The sequence below is a fragment of the Camellia sinensis genome, chromosome 6 (assembly GCF_055761805.1).
Source record: "Camellia sinensis isolate YWXY chromosome 6, ASM5576180v1, whole genome shotgun sequence".
Classification (NCBI taxonomy): domain Eukaryota; kingdom Viridiplantae; phylum Streptophyta; class Magnoliopsida; order Ericales; family Theaceae; genus Camellia; species Camellia sinensis.
The window spans coordinates 66,610,699-66,634,368 of NC_138966.1; the positions used below are offsets into that span (position 1 = coordinate 66,610,699).

The 23,670-nt window shown below is 46.1% G+C and overlaps 1 protein-coding gene across 1 annotated transcript; it reads right to left on the minus strand.

Moving 5' to 3' along the window:
- Window positions 1-3,037: 3,037 nt before the first annotated feature.
- LOC145793338 (uncharacterized) lies at window positions 3,038-16,493 on the minus strand. The gene is made up of 5 exons (XM_082876144.1): window positions 16,440-16,493; window positions 4,485-4,646; window positions 3,798-4,391; window positions 3,618-3,716; window positions 3,038-3,409 (listed from the first exon to the last, which is right to left on the minus strand). The coding sequence occupies exons 1-5, from the start codon at window positions 16,491-16,493 to the stop codon at window positions 3,044-3,046; spliced, it is 1,275 nt and encodes a 424-aa protein (XP_082732270.1). The 3' UTR covers window positions 3,038-3,043.
- Between the last annotated feature and the right edge of the window lie 7,177 nt (window positions 16,494-23,670).

Consider the following 23,670-nt stretch of genomic DNA (forward strand, 5'->3'; position numbering starts at 1 on the left):
CCGAGCTCCCATCCACGACCCAAGGGGCAAGTTCAAACCCAATTGGACTGGTCCTTACATCATTAAAGCTATCTGGTCAGGTGGAGCTGTAGTTCTGATGGATCTAGATGGCTTGGAGTTCTCACAACCGATCAATATGGACAAGTTGAAGAAATACTATCCTTGAGAGGCTCGCTAGGCCGAAAACCCGAAAGGGCGACCTAGGCAAAAGTCAGAGCACAAAAAAATTAGAAAATATAAAAACTGAGCTCGCAAGGTTGAAAACCCGCAAAGGGCGGCCTTGGCAAAAGTTAGAGCGCAAAAGGAGAGTAAAAATACTCGAGTGAACCTTAGCCTGAACTACGTAAGGCTTGATTCCCATCTTTGGGATACGTAGGCAACTTCACCTTGAAGTTCAGCCATAAACTTTTCCCCGATCAACTCTGTCCATTTTGATCATCTCAGTCATCTTTATCCATCAGCATTTATCGTGATCTCCGGTACAGTGCTGTTCAGACTAGGGGCAACTTTCCGTTGCCGCGACGGTGCAAAGTTACTCAGACAAGGGGCAACTTTCCGTTGCTATGAAGTGCCGCATTGTTCTTCAGACTAGGGCCAACTTTCCAGTTGCAGGGATCTGGGGTTGTGCATCTCAGTGACAGATTTTCGGCGTGTCCAGTTCTGATCCACATCGAAAATAGTTTTGAAAAGTTTTAATAAAAGTTGACTTTGTTCAAATCAATCTTTTTACGACTAAGACCATTTTTGGACCAAAAGCGGAAAATTTTCAGTACCATAACCTTCAATTTCATTGATTTCAAAACTAAGTTCTCCTGCTCTTGCATTACAATCGAGGTTGCTTTTTTAGTACATTCATAAAGAAAACTTGAAAACGCTAAATAAGCAATAAATTTGGGGCATAGTTGAATCAAGTATCTCTGCGTCCCCTCCCAGAGCTGGACGAAGCATCTGATGCCAAGCTAGGCCCAACCTGTGCCTCCTCATTGAGCCAATCCAAGCACTCATCGGACAAAGTGCAACTGAAAGTTGAAGCAGGGGCCAGGAGCTCTCTAGTCCTCCATGCCGTGGCATATCGAGCAAGCTGTACACCCCGGATCGGGAAAGCAGCTGGGTACTCAATCCCCTCCGGTGGGCAGGTCTGATCATGACCAAACTGACGCAGGAACCGGAACGGAAAATAAAATACGCAGTGGGTTAGACCAATCAATTGGATCCCAATCAGCCGGGACATACTATAGCTCATTGCCGGGTGGTTGAGCCAAGGACAACGCCAAGCAATGCCGTCTGCGGACAAATTGCACATCCAATCGAACCACCACCTTTCGTCAAGAGCATTGACTAGGCGCTGCCGAAAGAAGTAGCCTCGAGCTGAATAGGCCGGGCAAGAGTCCACAACCTGCAACTTGTCCATTAACCATACCTAGGGGAGGGATGGAAAATGAGAGAATAAAGAACAGAAAGATGTACGATGAGAGAAAAGTGAGACAAGGGTTTTGTGAGAAAAACCGAGCCTGAGGGTCGAGTGATGTGAGCAAATATATATGAAAGGTCGGGTGGGAAACATTACCTGCAGCAGCAGTGGACTCCCAGCAAACCTAGTCGCCTCCCGGCGATAGACAGAATCTAGGCCCATCAGTGTCTCGGCCAAGGTCATGGCAATACAGATCTTTCCTTCTCTCAAACCTTGGGCGACTTCAATCAGGCGAATGCTAGCCCCGCCGAAGCCCGAGGAAAGCAGAAAGTAAGACAACAAACATAAGCAGAGGGCGTGTTGCCGGAAACCCTGCCAATAATGGTTACTGCGGTCACCCGCATCGGAAAAACGATGGATCAAACCGAGGATGTCCAGTTCCCCACTGCAGATCAGAGATCGAGCGTCATGCGCCGTGAGCCCACACATCCGCCCTAAAGCCTGAGCATGGCCAAAACGGAGCTGGGGCAAGATCACTTCAGAGCATTCAGACTCCATCAAAACCTGAAAATCTTCGAAAGTAGGACACATCTCTTGGCCGCCAAAGCTAAAAACATGCGTCACTGGATTCCAGAACCTTGCCGCGGCATGGAGAAAAGGGAGCTATAGCGGAGTACGGCTCAGCGTGAATAGTGCATTCAAGCCGAAACCCCGGAAGTTCAGCTTTTCCGAGCCATCCAAAGAAGAGATCCAAGATGTGACATTTTCTACGAGAAACGCCTCCATCTTTGTCTAAAACTAAGGTGAAATGAATGTTCCCGAAGTTGAGGCTTTTATAGAAGGAAAAACACTATTCACGGGGACACGTGTCAAAAATCTGGTGGCTGCAGGACTAAGTGGCCGGCCGGCCACCTTTTCTGGCTGGCCAGCCATTTACTTTTTCAGAAATGGCCGGCCAGCTGTCTCTCTCTACAAAAAATGGCCGGCCGGCTCCCAAGGATGGCCGGCAATGCTGCAGTGTATCTCCTTGGCCCTGTTTTACCCTTCGAGGGAGAGTTCCAAGCATTTCCATGCAACGGGAGAGTCAAAGGCCTTCATCTCCCTCCGTTTTGGATGCGTTCCGATGCCCAGATCATCAGAAGTACACTCTGTTGTCGTCTTGTTTATCGAGTTGTTGTTTTGTTTATTGAGTTGTTGTTTTGCTTATTGAGTTGTTTGTCGAGCGGACGTGTTTCGTGTTTTTGAGTCATTGCGCTCTGTTTAAGCAATCTTTGTTAAAGTCTTGTTTATTTGCGTTGTCAACATTGTTGCATTTTGCTTATCGAGTTGTAAACTTCCTAAGGTTCTGTTATATCTTAGTAAGTTGAGTTGCTTAGTTTGTTGCGTCGGTTCACTACCTGACTTGGTGATTACGCAATGCGCATTTCCATTCAATTTCATTTTTGTGCGAAATAAATTGATGCGATACGATGCTAAAAGTTTAAAATACAAACACTTTTTCAAAAGCTATTTCATTTCATCATGCTTTACAACAAACAAAGGTACAAGTTTTACAAAAATAAAACTGCCTAACAATGTGCAAAGTGCTACAAACTACTAGCAAAAAGAAAAATAAAGCAGGAAATAGCAACATCAATGTCCTCGGGAGCGGGAACGAGAAACACGCCTCATCCTCTTTTGCGGGACAACCTCCGCACCATCATCATCATCTGAGTCGGAGCTGTCATCCTCAGGATCCCCCTCAGCCTCGCCTCTATTCCCCGAGCCAAAACCGGAGCCCCCCTCCTCAGCAGATGTCTCTGACTGACGGTCGGTAGCCTCCTCCTCCTCCTCATCAGGCTCCACCTCTACAACGTGAGCCCTGCGTCTGCGGACAGGCCCTCCTCGAGCTCCTCGGAAAGGCCGAGATGACCCAACTCCCTGAAAAGGCCCAGATGGCCCAGCTCCCCAAGGAGGCCCAAGTGGCCTGGCCTGCGGCTGACCGGACCATGAAGGCATCTGAAAACAAAGAGTTCAATTCAAATGCATCAGTCCAAATATATACATCAGATGCAGATACAAGCAAAGGCTACATGAAGTGGGTGCATGTAAATACAGTGTACAAGTGGGGTGTGTGTCAGATGTGCTCTACACAAATAGTCTATCGATGCAGTAGAAATCAGCATGTCATCAGAAGTATGATAAATGCCAGAAAACTGAAGGGTACCTGAATGCCCGCGACAGACAACTGTGCCTCCCTACGCAGGACCATGCCTTCGAGTGTGGCCACCATTCCAACCACCTCCTCCATGTACCCTCGCGATGGCTGCAAAAATGAGCTCATAATCATCAGTGAACAGAAGAGTGTCTAAACATCTGAATGATGAATAAAAAAAGTGGAGCATACCGGCGGTGAGTCCGGATCAATGGCGTATCGATCACTGGGCATCGGAGGCTCTAGCGGGATCGGAGTCGGAGAGATAGCCCCATACTGCCACGCCATCAACTCAGTCGGCATATCTGGCCATCCGGGATGAGGATGAGTCGACGGAACCGGAGGAACCGGTCTACTCCCACCTCTAGATGTACCAGCCCTGCTAGTAGAAGGGGCGTCTGCAGCCCGAGCCCGAGCCTGGCCTGAGGATGACATACCGGCAAGCCTCATCATCGGGATATGAGCTCCCGTCAATGGAGGCATCAAATATATGTGACGGTAAATGGTGTAGTCCCCCTCCTCAATGTGTAGTAAAGCATCACTACCCAGCATGGCGCCGACTACCTCCGAGTAAGAGAGCCTGTCAGCAGTCCGCATACTGGCTGGAGGTACTGCGGGAGGATCCTGAGAAAGATACCCCCATACCTGGCGCAGAAAGCGTTCCCCCAGGAACCATACCCTGCCAACCGGCCCTTCAAGCAGGACCCTATACTGGGAGATGTCCGACGCTCCGGTATACTGAAGTCGGAGACCATCACCCAGGGACACCCAGGGCTGCCATGTGATCTGCGGATGATAAATGCATAAACCAATCAGAAATCGAGAATATACAGGGCAAATCAAAGATGAAAATGAAAGGAACTGAAAGTTCTGAGGTACCTCTGAATGTCGCACAGTGTCAAAGTACTGTCGCAGGTTAAGGAGGGTCTCTCGAGGTCTCGGCCGGTGCAGGCCCTCGAACACCAATGAATATGGGGTCATGAGAATCCCCGCCACCTCCAACTCTGGGGCTAATGATGGGAAGTATACATAGACCCATAACTGAGAAAAGCAGTGCAGAATGTAAGTACGAAATGCTGAGGGCAAAATACAGACTGTAAAAGTGCGCTGTGAGTGCAATGTACAAGTAATGAAAAGCAGAAATGTAAATCAAGGGGACAGAAAAGTACCTCCCAGGCTCTCCAGTAGCCGCCAAGTAAATCGCCCCGCCCGCGGGAGGTCGCGCTCATATAAAAGTAAAGGGTAGCCAGGCCGGCGCCACCCCAGTCATATCGATGGACCTGTGATAGGTCAACTAGAGCGCTCAGCAGGTATAGCCCAACTGTGTTCCCTCTGTCGGCAAACAGGGTAGTCCCGAAGAGGAAACCACAGGCATACTGCTCTGTCTCCTCGGGAGTCTCAGGCACCATCTCCGCCCGCCGAAAATGGGAAGAGAACCAAGTGCATCGGACTCTCCCAGAGACCCTGTCAACAGGTGGGCGAGCCCCCAATAGATACATCCAGGCGGCCTCCCACTCGCCCATATCCTCATCGTAGGGGATGGACCAACCTCCGATGTCAAGGCCGGTCAATACAGCGAAGTCAAAAGGGGTCATGGTCATGTCCCCGGTAGCAGAGAAATGAAAGGAGTTGGTGGTGTCCCATCATCTCTCTACCAAGGCTGCCATCAGTGTCCTCCTGGCAGGACAACGTGACAACCCGATGCAGAAAGGCCCGAATCCTGCCAAATCTACCAAATCTCGGACGGCCTCCGGGAGCTCGGCATACCAGTCCCGCGCGATGGTGGAACCATACCCCCGCACACTGCGGGAACCAACCTGCATTCAGAATGAATACATGTGTCAATAATGAAATGAATGGGCTGTGCACCAATGAAATGAATGGGCTGTGCACCAATGAAATGAATGGGCTGTGCGCCAATGAAATGAATGGGCTGTGCGCCAATGAAATGAATGGGCTGTGTGCCAATGGAATGAATGGGCTGTGTACCAATGAGATTGAACTGGGCTGTGTGCCAATGAGATGAAATGGGCTGTATGCCGATGAAGTGAAATAAGCTACATGCAAATTCAGTTAAATTGTGGGCTGCGTGTTCACTATCTGTCTGGGCTGCGTGTTCAGAAAATTTGAAGTTTGGGCTGCGTGTTCAACTTTCAGTTAAATTGTGGGCTGCGTGTTCAACTTTCAGTTAAATTGTGGGCTGCGTGTTCACTATCTATCTGGGCTGCGTGTTCAGAAAATTTGAAGTTTGGGCTGCGTGTTCAACTTTCAGTTAAATTGTGGGCTGCGTGTTCACTATCTATCTGGGCTGCGTGTTCAGAAAATTTGAAGTTTGGGTTGCGTGTTCAACTTTCAGTTAAATTGTGGGGCTGCGTGTTCACTATCTATCTGGGCTGCGTGTTCAGAAAATTTGAAGTTTGGGCTGCGTGTTCAACTTTTACTTAAATTGTGGGCTGCGTGTTCACTATCTATCTGGGCTGCGTGTTCAGAAAATTTGAAGTTTGGGCTGCGTGTTCAACCTTCAGTTTAAATTGTGGGCTGCGTGTTCACTATCTACCTGGGCTGCGTGTTCAGAAATTTGAAGTTTGGGCTGCGTGTTCAACTTTCAGTTAAATTGTGGGCTGCGTGTTCACTATCTATCTGGGCTGCGTGTTCAGAAAATTTGAAGTTTGGGCTGCGTGTTCAACTTTCAGTTAAATTGTGGGCTGCGTGTTCACTATCTATCTGGGCTGCGTGTTCAGAAAATTTGAAGTTTGGGCTGCGTGTTCAACTTTCAGTTAAATTGTGGGCTGCGTGTTCACTATCTATCTGGACTGCGTGTTCAGAAAATTTGAAGTTTGGGCTGCGTGTTCAACTTTCAGTTAAATTGTGGGCTGCGTGTTCACTATCTATCTGGGCTGCGTGTTCAGAAAATTTGAAGTTTGGGCTGCGTGTTCAACTTTCAGTTAAATTGTGGGCTGCGTGTTCACTATCTATCTGGGCTGCGTGTTCAGAAAATTTAAAGTTTGGGCTGCGTGTTCAAATTTCAACTAGTGTGGGCTGCGTGTTCACTATTTAATCTGGGCTGCGTGTTCAGAAAATGTAAAGTGTGGGCTGTGTGTTCACTTTCGAATTCAGGCTGTGTGTTCGACAAATCAGTGTTTGAGCCGAGTGTTCAGAAATTCGAGTGTTTAAACTACATGTTCAGGATGCAAGCAAAGTACTATGTCATAAGCTAAACTGCGTGTTCAAGCATGGCAAAAGTGCGAAATCTAGGAAAAATACAGAAAATGAAGTAAATACCTCTCGGGCCTCATGAGAGAGGTGATGCTCCGGCTCTCGGAGAAGCAGATCCACGGGTGCTCGCTCGTCAAAGCTAGTGAAGTGACGGAAGACAGCACGAGGGAGGACATGTGCTGGCGGACGGTACCTCCCGGGAATAAAAGGTCGGGTCCTCGGGGGTAGAGTCATAGGATCGAAATCATCGCCGGCACTTGGAAAACCTCCGCCGTGGGGAGAATTACCCGCCATTTTCAAAGAATCTGCAAAAGGAGCAAAAATGAGCGAAAATGAGCCAAAATTGGAAAAAGTCAACAAAAGTCAACTCCCGAGAAAATATTCCAAATATTGAGATAAACTTACCTCAAGTGGCGAAAATGCAAAAAGAAGCTCCGAAGCCGGAATTTAATCGCTTTAAAGTGCTTGAAACTGAATGTTTTTGTGGAAACAATTTGCATGGGGCGTTGGAAAACGCGTATGAAACTCAGATCTGGAAAAGAAAGTGGTGTAGAAGGCAAGAAAGGAAGGGGCCTCGGCTGCCTTTTATAGGCCTCAAGTCTTGGTTGAAGAAGCATGAAGGAAGGGGGTGAAAAAGACCAAACTGCCCTCGGATCTGGCATATGGCCGGCCGGCCCCTTTTTCTAGCCGGCCAGCTATCTGCTTTTTGTATAACTGGCCGGCCAGCCATTAGCTTTATGGGAAACCGGTTGGCCACCTCCCCTTGGGAAGATGAACGGCTGGCCATGTCCCCCACATGCCCACCTAGCTCTCTGCAAATTTTGAGGAAGATCGGAGTTCCCGGGACCTGAAAAAGTTCAAGAAAAGTACACTTCCGGTCGCGAAAAAGCTCCGCCGGAACTTCGGCTTCAAGTTCTGACATGTGTCTCATCATCACTCATCGAAATCAAAGTGTATCCTTTTTTAATGAGTTGTAACCTTTCAGGGAAGTGGATCGGAGGCCGCGATTGAGTTACCTTCGCCGAAACACGCGTTTCCGTACTCGTTGTTTCATGACAAATGAACACCCTGATTCATGCTCGTGTCACATTATCTTGCATTCTCATGAGCATACTTGCCTTGTCATGTACATTTCTTGATATTGGCATACCTCCATGTTTGAGCATGCGTTGTCACGCATGTTCCATTCTTGCATTGCGATGCATTCACTCACCGGCACTGCGTGTGTCGAACTTTCGGAATCACATTAAATACATGTTGTTAGCATATTGTGCTCGTTGAGTTTCTCTCTTTTGCAGGCACGATATTGTATGTACGGTTCAATTGAGGCTGGTGCGACCGGACGAATTGCGCAGGTATCGTATCTTCTCCGTGTGAGACGTGGCGGGGATTGAATAATCCTCCGCATTCTTAACTGCATGAAATGTAGTTGTTGCTTTGCATTCTTGCTTAAAACTGTTGCATCTATTTGCGAATACTTGCTTCATTACAGCTTGCTGCATTTGCATGATCATTGGGTTACCTTCGGCTTCTTGCATATCATTCGCATTTTGCCCCCTGCCTGCGGGCATGCCTGCGGGCACATCCCTGTTTATCCCGTATGTTTGTCTAAGTCTTCGGCCTTGTCAAAAATGGGTCGTCTCTGGGCTTTGACATTCACTCCCGTCACTTATGACTTTCGAGTTCTGTCAAAGAGGGGCAACTGTAGACACCCTATTTTTGACCGATCTTAAGACTCAGACGTCACCGATTGAGCGCTTGGTGATGTTGCATAATGTGCTCGTTCAGAAGTTTTAGAGTCGCGGCCGTGAGCCCTGCCTCTGGACTTCCGAACCCTCTTCTGTGCCTTGTCTCGGTTTGCGAACCTGTAGTGACCCACATTTCATGTTCTCATTATGTTCGTGAGCATCTGTGTGATTATGACTTGTTTAGTTTGCATGCGTATGTTGTGGTTTGTTTCGCTTGAGTTAATGTGATCCATGCCTTGTCTTGAAGCCTTGTGATTTGTCTAAGTATAGTATGCTTGTCTTGTTCCTTCCTTAATGTGAAACTTAGGTCACGCCTTGCCTCTAGCCGACGTTATTTCAATGCCGAGGTCTTCCTTAGTCTGGCCTTAGTATCTTGAAACCCCTTGTCAACCTCAGTCCTTGCCTCGACCACGTTAGCCGAGATGTCACCTTGCACCCCAGTGATCTCGTCCTGGAGCGGTATGACCTAGGCCGAGGTGTGGCGCATCTAGGCCAAGATGTGGCACAGCTTAGTCAAGTGTTGTCCTTCCTAGCCGAGGTCATTGTCACCTTAGTTGACGAAGTCCTTGGTTAGCCGATGTCACCCCTTGCCGGAGTGTTATTCTGTGTAGCGTGTTAGATACGCCTTGTTGTCAGCCGATGTCATTGCCCTGTCAGAGAGCCCATACCGTTTTGCTTGTTGAACAACCTTCCACCATGCCTTGTCTGGTCTGTCAGGCACCTTTTCAGGTAAAACCCAATCAGCCGCCGCCACGTGTCTCAACAGAGGGTTAACCCCAGAACCGGGTATAGAAAACTATCATTTGGTGTCATAACCTTGTCTTGTAGAGAGAGAAGCTCTAGGAGGAAGAAAGAGTTTTAGAGTGAGGAAGTAGATCTTGAAGCTTGATTTCTAGAGATCCAACCGTTAGATCCGTGTTCTAAGGTTAGATTCTTGATCTGCTCATGATGTTCTTTATGTTTATGTTATTGCATTGCATGATTGAAAATGATTTGTAAGCCATGCATCGTTTTGAAGCTCGATTCTAGAAAGAGAAAATGACATTCATGTGTTCTTCAAGAAAGTCTTGTTTTGATCCGAAAGCTTTTCGCCTAGACTCATGTTTTGTGTTTGTTCTTGCATGATTTTCAACTACGGGTACCCAGGTCCATGTTTTCAAACTCATAGCACGAAAATCCCAGATTTGTGATGGCGGATTATGATCAAGCATTCGTATTTTTCATGTTTTCACACTCATGTTCTTCATGTTCATCAACAGAGGGAAACCCAGAGTTTCCCGACCTCTTTCCTTGCATGTGGCCCTCGGGGACACACCTCGGCAAGGAGGTGTGGAACCTCGGCCTAGACCTGGTTGGTGCCCAGCATGTTTTCCGAAAACATTTGTGTATATGAGAGACTTGTTTGAAAGCGCATTCAATAGGCTTTGCAATGTGATTGTAGGACTGGACCTTGCTTGACCCCGACGTTTGAAGAATTATGTGAGTGGTATTTTTAATAAAGCTATGTTACACTTGCTTTCATAAATCTCGTCTTGCCTTGTTTTGAAAAGTACTTGATCTAGCATGAATGACTATCCCTATTTTGTATATCAAATGCTATCTTGTTTTGATGACTTGTCTTGACAGTCCTTAGTGCTAGAGGACTCTAAACTTTTGCAGCACAGCTTGTCTTGACAGTCCTTAGTGCTAGAGGACTATAAACTTTCGCAGCACAGCTTGTCTTGACAGTCCTTAGTGCTAGAGGACTATAAACTTTCGCAGCACAGCTTGTCTTGACAGTCCTTAGTGCTAGAGGACTATAAACTTTCGCAGCACAGCTTGTCTTGACAGTCCTTAGTGCTAGAGGACTATAAACTTTCGCAGCACAGCTTGTCTTGACAGTCCTTAGTGCTAGAGGACTCTAAACTTTCGCAGCACAGCTTGTCTTGACAGTCCTTAGTGCTAGAGGACTCTAAACTTTCGCAGCACAGCTTGTCTTGAAACTCTTGTCTTGATATGTCATCACCCCTTGAAATAAGTAGATGTTATTAACATCCAAGGAACATGAAAGCCGACAAATGAACTTGATTTCCCTCTTGATCGAAAAGTATGCTATGTATAGTTTTGAAAGAAATCTTGGATATCAATCATGCGAAACCTTTATTTCTAGTATCATTCACTGAGTATCCAAGCTCACCCTCTCTATATATATGTAGGTGATGAACAAGAAGGCATTGAGGCCTAGACGTGAAAGCCGATGTGTTTTGGGTGCTTTGCCGACATGTTTTGGATTTGCGTTTTGCATCGTCTTGAAGATTATGCTTCTCGGCTTATGTTTTCTTTGTTTGTTTTGGCATATGTCGGCTTGAGAAGCCTTTTGGTCAGGATGTATTTTGTGTTCCATTTTGTTGTATCTAAAATTGTAAGACTTGTAAAGATGTTTGATGTATGGCATTCCATTGGACTTATGCACGGCTCTCATGGACAACTCGGTTTATATGTATATTTTGCTTCCGCTCTTGTAAGCCCCATATTTCATACTCTGATTGTGTGTGATTTTTGTAAGACGGCCTTCGGTAACCTCGGGTTACTGGCCATCACGGCACCAAACTACTAGGGGCGGTTTGGGGGCGTGACAGATTGGTATCAGAGCACAAGATCCTTGTAGTACGTTAATCACACACCTTGAGTTCTAGAGAGCCTAGGATTTCCCTTAGAAGAAAGTTAAGATTGCATCATATTGCTTGCTACTTGACTATGTGTGCCTCGTTTTGGCTTAGACGCTCGTTACTTGCATATGTGTTATCTGTTTAGTTGTTTTAAAGTCTCATCTTGCATCTCCCCCCCCTAGCATCATGAGGAGAGGTAGACCCCCGGTTGGCCGAGATCGATCGGAAGACAGGTTGGAGAGATTGGAAAGGTTAGTCGAAGGCTTGGTTCGTGAGCAGAGGCAATCTAGGCCGCAGGATACTGGTACCACTTCTATGCATGCCGAACAGACGAATGGCCGATATGCAGCTCCACCCCCTCCGGTGCCACAAGTGCCTCCGCAGCAAGCTTTGTATGGGAACGACACGATAACTCTAATCAGAGAGTTCAAGAAGATGAAACCGCCGAGATTTCAGGGAGGCATAGAACCAATGAAAGCCGAGGCATGGGTTTTAGAGATGGAGAAGTTGTTTGAAGTTTTCCCCAGTACAGACGCTCAGAAGGTATCTCTGGCAGCATTCACGTTAGACGACGATGCTCGTAGGTGGTGGATGATGGTCCGAGAAAGCAATCCGGGTTTGACTTGGGCAAAATTTTTGGAGTTGTTCTACAACAAGCATTTCCCCCTCAGCGTCCGAGACCGAAAGACCACGGAGTTTCAGAATCTGGTCCAAGGGAACAAGACGGTCGCAGAATACGATCGCGCCTTTACTGAACTGGCGAGATATGCGCCTCATATGGTTGATGACGAGTATCGAAAGGCGAGGAAGTTCGAAAGTGGGTTGCGTGGGCCGATACAAGATCGGGTCAATATGCTCAATATGCCGACGTACGCCGGAGTACTGGACAAGGCCATCCTGGCTGAAGCTAACTTGAACCGGTACCAGAGTTCGGGTGAGGGTCAGAGGAAGAGACAGAGTTATGACAATCGCCGAGTTCCGTTCAATGCCAAGAAGAAGATAAGCACAGACAGTTCCAGCAACTCAAATCAGGAAGGTAACGCCAAGCCGATGTGCGCGAGTTGTGGAAAGCAACATTTCGGGGTTTGTCGTTGGGCAACGGGAGCTTGTTATGAGTGTGGCGAGATAGGCCATCGCGTGAAGGACTGCCCGAAAGCAAGGACCGATGATGGGAAGAGGAATGGAAGCACCTCGGGCTCTACACAGAAGAATAACATCGGGGGAATACAGGCGAGGCAGGGCAGAGTTTTTGCATTAGTACCAGGAGACGCCCAGAATGCCGAGGCGGTAGTGTCAGGTACCCTCTCAATCTGTTCTCAAGATGCATACGTACTGATTGATTCGGGTTCTACGCATTCATTTGTGTCCACTATATTCGCCGAGAAGTTGGATAGAGAATTAGAACCCCTTGATTATGTATTATCTGTGTCTACCCCATCTGGGAGAAATATGATTGTTACATCCATTTATAGGGCGTGTATTGCTATGATTGAGAGTGTAGAATTGTTAGTTGATTTGATGCCATTAAACATGACTCACTTCGATGTTATATTGGGAATGGACTGGTTAGCGGCGAATCATGCATCCATTAATTGTGTTACTAAGAACGTCACATTGAAGACCCCAAGTCAAGCCGAGGTCATTTTCCAGGGTAAAGGAGTTGTACCCCCACCTTACTTAATCTCATCCATGAAGGCCTACAAGTTGATCCAAAAAGGATGTAAGGGTTACTTATGCAGTACACTAAGTGATCTGAATGGAAATGTTGAGTTAGCCGACATACCCGTTGTGGAGGAATTCTCCGACGTCTTTCCGACTGAGTTGCCTGGCCACCTTGTCGATAGAGAAATAGAGTTTGCTGTGGACGTCTTGCCAGGAACACAACCTATCTCCAAAACACCCTACAGAATGGCTCCAGCTGAACTTAGAGAACTGAAATCGCAATTACAAGAATTGTTGGATAAGGGATTCGTCAGGCCGAGCACTTCACCGTGGGGAGCACCCGTCTTATTTGTTAAGAAAAAGGACGGCACCCTTCGTCTTTGCATTGACTACAGAGAACTTAATAAGGTGACCATTAAGAACAAATACCCATTGCCAAGAATCGATGATTTGCTTGATCAGCTACGAGGAGCACGAGTCTTTTCCAAGATTGACCTTAGGTCGGGCTACCACCAGTTGAAGGTTAAAGCCGAGGATATCGAGAAGACTGCTTTTCGGACAAGATATGGCCACTACGAATTTTTGGTGATGCCCTTCGGAGTAACCAATGCCCCAGCAGCATTCATGGACCTGATGAACAGAGTCTTTAAGCCGTACCTAGATGAATTTGTCATTATTTTTATCGACGACATATTGATCTATTCTGGGAGTGCGAGCGAGCACGAGAATCATCTGAGACTTGCCCTGCAGACCTTGAGAGATAAGAAGTTGTACGCCAAGTTAAGTAAATGCGAGTTTTGGCTTTCCAGCATTTCGTTTCTAGGGCATGTGATTAATGAAGACGGTATATCAGTTGACCCCAGTAAGATTGAAGCCATTGTGAATTGGCCGACGCCGACCAACGTGTCCGAGATTCGTAGTTTTCTGGGTTTGGCAGGTTATTACAGAAAGTTTGTAAAGGATTTCTCGAGGATTGCAGTGCCATTGACACAACTAACGAAGAAGGGAACAGCTTATGAATGGACCGACGAAAGAGAATCAGCTTTCCAGGAGCTGAAGGCGAGGTTGGTTACAGCACCAGTTTTGGTACTACCATCAGCTAATGAAGAATTTCAGATTTACAGCGATGCTTCACACAAAGGTTTGGGTTGCGTTTTAATGCAAAAAGGTAAAGTCATAGCGTACGCGTCTCGTCAGTTGAAGCCCAATGAAAAGAATTATCCTACCCATGATTTGGAGCTAGCTGCCGTGGTTTTTGCCTTGAAGGTATGGCGTCATTACCTGTATGGAACATCTTGCCAAGTTTTCACCGACCACAAGAGTCTGAAGTACTTGTTCACTCAGAAAGAGTTAAATATGAGGCAGAGAAGATGGCTCGAGCTACTGAAGGATTATGACATGCAGATTCAGTACCACCCAGGTAAGGCAAATTCCGTAGCCGACGCATTGAGCAGGAAGTTAGTTGGAAGTTTGGCGTGCCTGACAGCGGTTTCGGTGGAACCAACTATTATTGAGGAAGTGAAGACTAGTCAGAGGGAGGATAAATTCCTCAAGAAGGTAACTGATGAATTCGTCACCAAGCCGAGGCCGGGATACACTATAGAGAATCAGGTGCTTAAGTTTGAAGGAAGATTGTGCGTGGCCGACGTACCAGAGTTAAAAAGGAAGATTTTGCAAGAGGCCCATAGTTCCAAATTTGCCATTCATCCAGGGAGCACCAAGATGTATCGGGACGTAAAGCGGACCTTTTGGTGGCCAAACATGAAAAGGGAGATAGCCGAGTTTGTATCTCAGTGTCTGTGTTGTCAGCGAGTGAAGGCAGAACACCAGAGACCAGCAGGACTTCTTCAACCCTTGTCAATTCCTGAGTGGAAATGGGAGCACATCTCCATGGATTTCGTAGTGGGGTTGCCGAGGACACAAAGAGGTATGGATTCCATTTGGGCTATAGTCGACAGGTTTACTAAGTCAGCTCACTTTTTGCCGGTCAAGACTACATTCAATGCCAACCGACTTGCCGAATTGTACATGAATGAGATCGTTAGGCTTCATGGTGTGCCGATGTCCATTGTGTCAGACCGAGACCCGAAGTTCGTTTCTAGATTTTGGCAGAGTCTACAAGGAGCCTTGGGAACAGAGTTGAGATTTAGCACAGCCTTTCACCCCCAGACCGACGGACAGACGGAAAGAACGATTCAGACACTCGAAGACATGCTCAGACTGTGCGTGTTGGACTTCCAGGGAAGTTGGGAATCGCATTTGCCCTTAGTGGAGTTCGCGTACAACAACAGTTATCAAGCCAGCATAGGCATGGCGCCGTATGAAGCTTTGTATGGAAGGGAATGTAAATCGCCGATATGTTGGACTGAAGTGGGAGACAAAGCTCTAATTGGCCCCGAATTGGTTCGAATGACAACTGAAAAGATCAAACTCATTCAGCAAAGGATTAAGACTGCACAGAGTCGACAGAAGTGTTATGCCGATCAAAGAAGGAGGGAGTTAGAATTTGAAATTGGGGACCATGTATTTTTGAAGGTCTCGCCGATGACAGGAGTTTCGAGGTTTGGGAAGAAGGGTAAACTTGCACCCCGATATATTGGGCCGTTTGAAATTCTTGAGAAAGTTAACACCGTTGCTTACAGACTCGCTTTGCCGCCAGATTTGAGCCAAGTCCACAGTGTGTTCCATGTTTCGATGCTGAGAAAATATATCCGAGACCCACTACATGTAATAGATTACTCCGGGGTTGTAGTTAATGAAGACTTGGGCTACGAAGAGAAGCCGATGAGGATTATTGACAGACAAGTGAGGCAGTTGAGAAACAAGTCGATATCGATGGTGAAAATCGAATGGGAGAAGCATTATGGCGGGGAGGCCACATGGGAAAAGGAAGAGGAGATGAAAATCTGTTACCCGGAGTTATTCGTAGGTCAAGGTAACTTAAGTTTGGGGACCAAACTTCTTTAAGGAGGGTAGACTGTAGTGACCCACATTTCATGTTCTCATTATGTTCGTGAGCATCTGTGTGATTATGACTTGTTTAGTTTGCATGCGTATGTTGTGGTTTGTTTCGCTTGAGTTAATGTGATCCATGCCTTGTCTTGAAGCCTTGTGATTTGTCTAAGTATAGTATGCTTGTCTTGTTCCTTCCTTAATGTGAAACTTAGGTCACGCCTTGCCTCTAGCCGACGTTATTTCAATGCCGAGGTCTTCCTTAGTCTGGCCTTAGTATCTTGAAACCCCTTGTCAACCTCAGTCCTTGCCTCGACCACGTTAGCCGAGATGTCACCTTGCACCCCAGTGATCTCGTCCTGGAGCGGTATGACCTAGGCCGAGGTGTGGCGCATCTAGGCCAAGATGTGGCACAGCTTAGTCAAGTGTTGTCCTTCCTAGCCGAGGTCATTGTCACCTTAGTTGACGAAGTCCTTGGTTAGCCGATGTCACCCCTTGCCGGAGTGTTATTCTGTGTAGCGTGTTAGATACGCCTTGTTGTCAGCCGATGTCATTGCCCTGTCAGAGAGCCCATACCGTTTTGCTTGTTGAACAACCTTCCACCATGCCTTGTCTGGTCTGTCAGGCACCTTTTCAGGTAAAACCCAATCAGCCGCCGCCATGTGTCTCAACAGAGGGTTAACCCCAGAACCGGGTATAGAAAACTATCATTTGGTGTCATAACCTTGTCTTGTAGAGAGAGAAGCTCTAGGAGGAAGAAAGAGTTTTAGAGTGAGGAAGTAGATCTTGAAGCTTGATTTCTAGAGATCCAACCGTTAGATCCGTGTTCTAAGGTTAGATTCTTGATCTGCTCATGATGTTCTTTATGTTTATGTTATTGCATTGCATGATTGAAAATGATTTGTAAGCCATGCATCGTTTTGAAGCTCGATTCTAGAAAGAGAAAATGACATTCATGTGTTCTTCAAGAAAGTCTTGTTTTGATCCGAAAGCTTTTCGCCTAGACTCATGTTTTGTGTTTGTTCTTGCATGATTTTCAACTACGGGTACCCAGGTCCATGTTTTCAAACTCATAGCACGAAAATCCCAGATTTGTGATGGCGGATTATGATCAAGCATTCGTATTTTTCATGTTTTCACACTCATGTTCTTCATGTTCATCAACAGAGGGAAACCCAGAGTTTCCCGACCTCTTTCCTTGCATGTGGCCCTCGGGAACACACCTCGGCAAGGAGGTGTGGAACCTCGGCCTAGACCTGGTTGGTGCCCAGCATGTTTTCCGAAAACATTTGTGTATATGAGAGACTTGTTTGAAAGCGCATTCAATAGGCTTTGCAATGTGATTGTAGGACTGGACCTTGCTTGACCCCGACGTTTGAAGAATTATGTGAGTGGTATTTTTAATAAAGCTATGTTACACTTGCTTTCATAAATCTCGTCTTGCCTTGTTTTGAAAAGTACTTGATCTAGCATGAATGACTATCCCTATTTTGTATATCAAATGCTATCTTGTTTTGATGACTTGTCTTGACAGTCCTTAGTGCTAGAGGACTCTAAACTTTTGCAGCACAGCTTGTCTTGACAGTCCTTAGTGCTAGAGGACTATAAACTTTCGCAGCACAGCTTGTCTTGACAGTCCTTAGTGCTAGAGGACTATAAACTTTCGCAGCACAGCTTGTCTTGACAGTCCTTAGTGCTAGAGGACTATAAACTTTCGCAGCACAGCTTGTCTTGACAGTCCTTAGTGCTAGAGGACTCTAAACTTTCGCAGCACAGCTTGTCTTGACAGTCCTTAGTGCTAGAGGACTCTAAACTTTCGCAGCACAGCTTGTCTTGAAACTCTTGTCTTGATATGTCATCACCCCTTGAAATAAGTAGATGTTATTAACATCCAAGGAACATGAAAGCCGACAAATGAACTTGATTTCCCTCTTGATCGAAAAGTATGCTATGTATAGTTTTGAAAGAAATCTTGGATATCAATCATGCGAAACCTTTATTTCTAGTATCATTCACTGAGTATCCAAGCTCACCCTCTCTATATATATGTAGGTGATGAACAAGAAGGCATTGAGGCCTAGACGTGAAAGCCGATGTGTTTTGGGTGCTTTGCCGACATGTTTTGGATTTGCGTTTTGCATCGTCTTGAAGATTATGCTTCTCGGCTTATGTTTTCTTTGTTTGTTTTGGCATATGTCGGCTTGAGAAGCCTTTTGGTCAGGATGTATTTTGTGTTCCATTTTGTTGTATCTAAAATTGTAAGACTTGTAAAGATGTTTGATGTATGGCATTCCATTGGACTTATGCACGGCTCTCATGGACAACTCGGTTTATATGTATATTTTGCTTCCGCTCTTGTAAGCCCCATATTTCATACTCTGATTGTGTGTGATTTTTGTAAGACGGCCTTCGGTAACCTCGGGTTACTGGCCATCACGGCACCAAACTACTAGGGGCGGTTTGGGGGCGTGACAGAACCAGACTCGGTTTTCTCTGTTTCTTTTCCTGAGGGGAGGGAGAGGTCCCGTAGACCATCTCTCAATGTCCGTAGGCTACATTTGGTGGCCATAGGCCATTTTTCCCATTTCGGAGTCCGATTTCCGGTTTTCGGAGCCGTCAGGCCGTGTGCCTCGGTTCGGGACCGCTTAACCATCTCCTATTGCTCTAATTTTTGGCATACTTCCTATTTGCTCCCTTTTGAGGGACACTGGGGGCTGAGAAGCCCACTTCGTGGCCGAATGCCACTTTCGGTGCTTAACAGCCCATTTTCGGGACCCCGAACTGCGCGTTTTGGTCCCCGAGCATTCGTTTTGCAACGGTTTTTGTTCATTTTTGGCAGGTACCTCTGTTTTATCACCGGGGAGGTCACTGAAGGGTGGGAGGCCAGCAATTGTTGCAGCAATACATCCTCCGACGCCCTCCGGCGCCCGTTTTTCGCACTTCCGGGCTAATGTTGAACACCTTGGGCCCATTTTCTTGAACTTTGAACCACATATTTGTGATGTACACACATGAGAGGACCCTAAAAGTTCATGGCCAGCCATTAATTCAACTTGACCCTTTTGACCCCCTCCTTCCGGGCTAATGTTGAACCCCTTGGACCCTTTTTCTTGAACTTTGAACCACATATTTGTGATGTACACACATGAGAGGACCCTAAAATTTCATGGCCGGCCATTAATTCAACTTGACCCTTTTGACCCCCTCCTTCTGGGCTAATGTTGAACCCCTTGGACCCACTTTCTTGGACTTTTAACCACAGAGTTGTGTTGTACACAGGTAGGAGGACCCCACCAGTTGGTGGCCGGCCAGAAAATCTGATTGACCTTTTTGACCCCTAGCCGGCCGGCTAGGGGGTGTGGCCGGCCGGCCACCTGCAGCAAAAGTACCAGGCCGGCCGGGCTCCTTGCACTGTTCCCTTTACAGCTGTGAGGCTTTATCCCCCAGAAAAGATCTTTATCCGGGGGATATTTTGTGGGGGAAAGTTACTCTCCTTTTCCCCCACCTTTACACCCCCTTTTTGGCCTATATAGCAAGCAAGATATATCCTTTGTTGGGGTTAGAAAACTTCATCTTCAAGCTTCCATACACAACTCCATTTCTATACCTCTCATTTCTTTGAAAATCTCTAAGTCCCTAAGCTCCATTCCTTCTACACCACCAAGCTCTACCACCACCACCTCATTTCCAGCAACAAGGAAGGTTTCTCAAAGGCAAAAGAAGCTGCAAATTGGTCCAAGAAGCAACAAAAGTCTTAGTCTTCAAGGGTGAGTAACTTTTATTCACTTTGACCCTTTTTCTTGATCCATTGGTAAGCCCCCTATGCTTTTTGTTTCAAGCTCCGGCCATAACTGAAAAGGGCCCTCTTTTGAGCTCATCTTCACTTTTCATTAAGGGCTCAACCCTGTTTGAGCCCTCCATGATACACTTGCTTCATTGATCCTCTTATATGTCATAATCTTGCATGCTATTTTTGGCCCATGAGAAATCTGTTTTTGAGCATGTTGTAAACTGATATTAGGCTTATTTTGAGCTCCTCTTCAATATTGAAGAAGGGCTCAACATTGTTTGGTGCCTCCATGTGTCACTTGTAGTTATATCCCCTATTTGGCCCCATTTTTGCATAAATTGGCAGCCCCCTTTGCTTCTGTTTTTGGACCTTGGTCCGAACTCAAAGTGGCCTTGTTTTGGCCTATACTTCATGTTTCATTAACATTTTTTTTCTGTTTGGTGATTATTTTGTATACTTCATGTTATAGCCATTTTTGAGCCTTATTTTGCATCACATTTCTATCATGTTTTTATACTGATTTTGAGGCTGCCATATACTGTAAATATTCATATTTTTGGTCCCTCTTCAATGTTGTAGAAGGAAATTTTTCAGTTTGGGTTTTTCTTATATCACTTGCTTCATTACCCCTCTTTTGGCCCCTATTCTTGCATGCCATTTTTGCCATAACTATGCTTGCTGTTTGGCCATGTTTATAACTGTGAAAGTGCCTTTTTTGGGACTGTCTAGCTTCTGTCTTTGCATTGCATGTCCATATTGTGCATGTTTGGCATAGCCATAGGCCATTTCGGGTGCCTAAATTCGCATTTCGGGACAATTCCTTGCATTTCATGTCATTTCGCCTCATTTCGGGACTGTTTTCCCCCATATTTTAGTGCTGAAATTCCATATGAATGATTGCTACCCATTTCATGTCATTACATCGCATTCTGCCATCGCCTCGGTTTGCGTGCCCGTGTGCACGCATTTCGAGGCACTCCATTTTTATCCGCCGGCATCCTATGTGAGTGTGGCTGAGGCTCACTCATGTTGGTATAAGCGCATATCATGTTTTCATGTCATTACATCGCATTCTGCCATCGTCTCGGTTTGCATGCCCGTGTGCACGCATTTCGAGGCACTCCATTTTTATCCGCCGGCATCCTATGTGAGTGTGGCTGAGGCTCACTCATGTTGGTATAAGCCCATATCATGTTTTCATGTCATTACATCGCATTCTGCCATCGCCTCGGTTTGCGTGCCTGTGTGCACGCATTTCGAGGCACTCCATTTTTATCCGCCGACATCCTATGTGAGTGTGACTGAGGCTCACTCATGTTGGTATAAGCCCATATCATGTTTTCATGTCATTACATCGCATTCTGCCATCGCCTCGGTTTGCGTGCCCGTGTGCACGCATTTCGAGGCACTCCATTTTTATCCGCCGGCATCCTATGTGAGTGTGGCTGAGGCTCTCTCATGTTAGTATAAGTCCATGTTGCCTTTTCCATGCCATTTTAGTCATATTGTATTGCGTATACCATTGCCTCGGTTTGCGTGCCCGTGTGCACGCATTTCGAGGCACCTCATTTTCATAGCATTTTACCATTGCCTCGGTTTGCGTGCCCGTGTGCACGCATTTCGAGGCACCTCATTTTCATAGCATTTTGCCATTGCCTCGGTTTGCGTGCCAGTGTGCACGCATTTCGAGGCATCCCATTTTCATTATATTGCGTATGCCATTGCCTCGGTTTGCGTGCCCGTGTGCACGCATTTCAAGGCACCTCATTTTCATTGCATTCATGCATTTTCTCGGTTTGCGTGCCTGTGTACACCCATTTCGAGACATATCATTTTCATAGCATTGTACATACTAGGTTGTATCTTAGATTGCATTCATGCATTTTCTCGGTTTGCGTGCCCGTGTGCACGCATTTCGAGACATATCATTTCCATAGCATTGTGTATATTAGGATTATATCTTAGTTGCATTTCATGCATATCATGCATATTGCATCATGTCCGGAATAGGAGTCAGCCCGGGCACGGGAAACGAGGTACATTTCGTACTCCGAGTGACGGAATGTGTCTCAATTCCCCAGTCACCGACACTCCGGATTGCCCATGATGGAGTTAGGTTTTAGCTGTAGTTTCATGTGCATTCATCCTATATTGAGTTGTGCATTTCGACTTCTCGGCCATCATGCCTCGGTATGCGTGATTGGTGGCACGAGGATCGAGACATGCATATATCTGTGCAAATACATTGCTATGCCCCTTTCCTGCTCTCTGTTGCAGCAAAACGAAGAATCAGCAACTTTTTGGGGCTTGGCACGCATTTCAAGAACAGGTGTAAACAGAGGCTAATTGGGGCATTCCGGTGGATTTCCGCGCAAGACAATCCGGACATGCATCATCCATCAGAAGCAAGGCAGTCCCTGGCTTGCACGCTAGTTTTACTTGTTTTCTTAGTTAATTTGTTAATTAATTAGGATTCTGTAATATTTTGGACTGTAACATTCTTTTATTCGGGACTGTAATATTTGGACTGTATATTTATTCGGACCCTCCGAGTGAGGGCATAACTGTAATAAGTGTGCGTGAGTGTGATGTATGTCTTCCAACCCCACGTCTTTCTTCCCTTTTATTTACCAGCTTATGATGGTTAGATTAGGGCATATTTAAATTAGCATACAATATGACAGCATGTTTGCATTCATTCATCTGTATTGTATGCACCGGGCTCGGCGCATCATACTAACTGCATTGTATTTTCAATTTCAAAGTTGAATACATGATAGTTGTAACATTTCATATGCCATCTTAGAATAGCCGAGCCTGCTATAATTGCATTTTGCATGTGTTGCCTTAGGCATTTCTGTATAATTAGGATCATGCATGATTTCTAATGAAGTTTCTATTTTGGCTTGGAGTACCTGGTAAGTTTTATGCTTTAGCATCCTTGCATGTGTGTGAGTGACTGCCATGAATAGCATGCTTACCATGAGGCTATGTGCTTATCTGATATAACTGCTTGAATGCCTGTGGGTGAAGGTTGGGTTACTTAAATTGGAATAAATCATCAAATGTTTTAAAGCCTACCTGCAGGTAGCAAACCATTTTCAAAAACAAGCATGAAATGTTTCGTTCCAATTCAGGCGACCCGGTCTATACTTATATGCTGTGAGCATCACGTAGTAACCTAGGCTAATAAACTGGAATAAGAACATAAAAAGTTTTTAAAAATTGATATCATGGTTAGTAGAGGCCGGTCTATGACCGGGCGAGCGGGGGTGCTCACGAAGTGACCTTCCCCAATCGTACCCAAGTTCCCGAGCCGAGGCAACTTTGGTGATGACGGACACATGGCCTTTTGGCACCGAGTCAGGGTTTCCTAAATTTCCCAAAATAAAATATTTAGGTGGCGACTCTGTATCTGGCAAAGCAGTCCATGTTTGGCACTTCTTTCAAAAAATCAGTTTTCTCAAAACGATTTGCCGGATTTGGACTCTTTGGTTCAGATTAAGAACCGTGACACAAAATTGAGTCCGAACTGTAGCATGAGGCCCACGGGCCTGTCTACACCTACTCATTCATGTCAAAACGGCCTTCGGCCTACTCGTTCATGTCAAAACGGCCTTTGGCCTACTCGTTCATGTCAAAACGACCTTCGGCCTACTCATTCATGTCAAAACAGCCTTTGGCCTACTCGTTCATGTCAAAACGACCTTCGGCCTACTCATTCATGTCAAAATGGCCTTTGGCCCACTCACATGTGTCAAAACGACCTTTGGTCCATTCATTTACATCAGGACGACTTTTGGTCCATTCATTTATATCAAAACGACCTTCGGTCCATTCATTTATATCAAAACGACCTTTGGTCCATCCATTCATTCCTGTCAGACTCTTGTCCACAATCCCAATTAACAACTCATAAAGTTTAAGGGAATAAACAATTGGACATTGACAAGCTTTCGAATAATGACATTACTCACAGTGATCGGCTTGTGGATTCGCCCTGGAGCTTGACCCTACACATTCCATGAACACAGAAGGGTCATTAACAA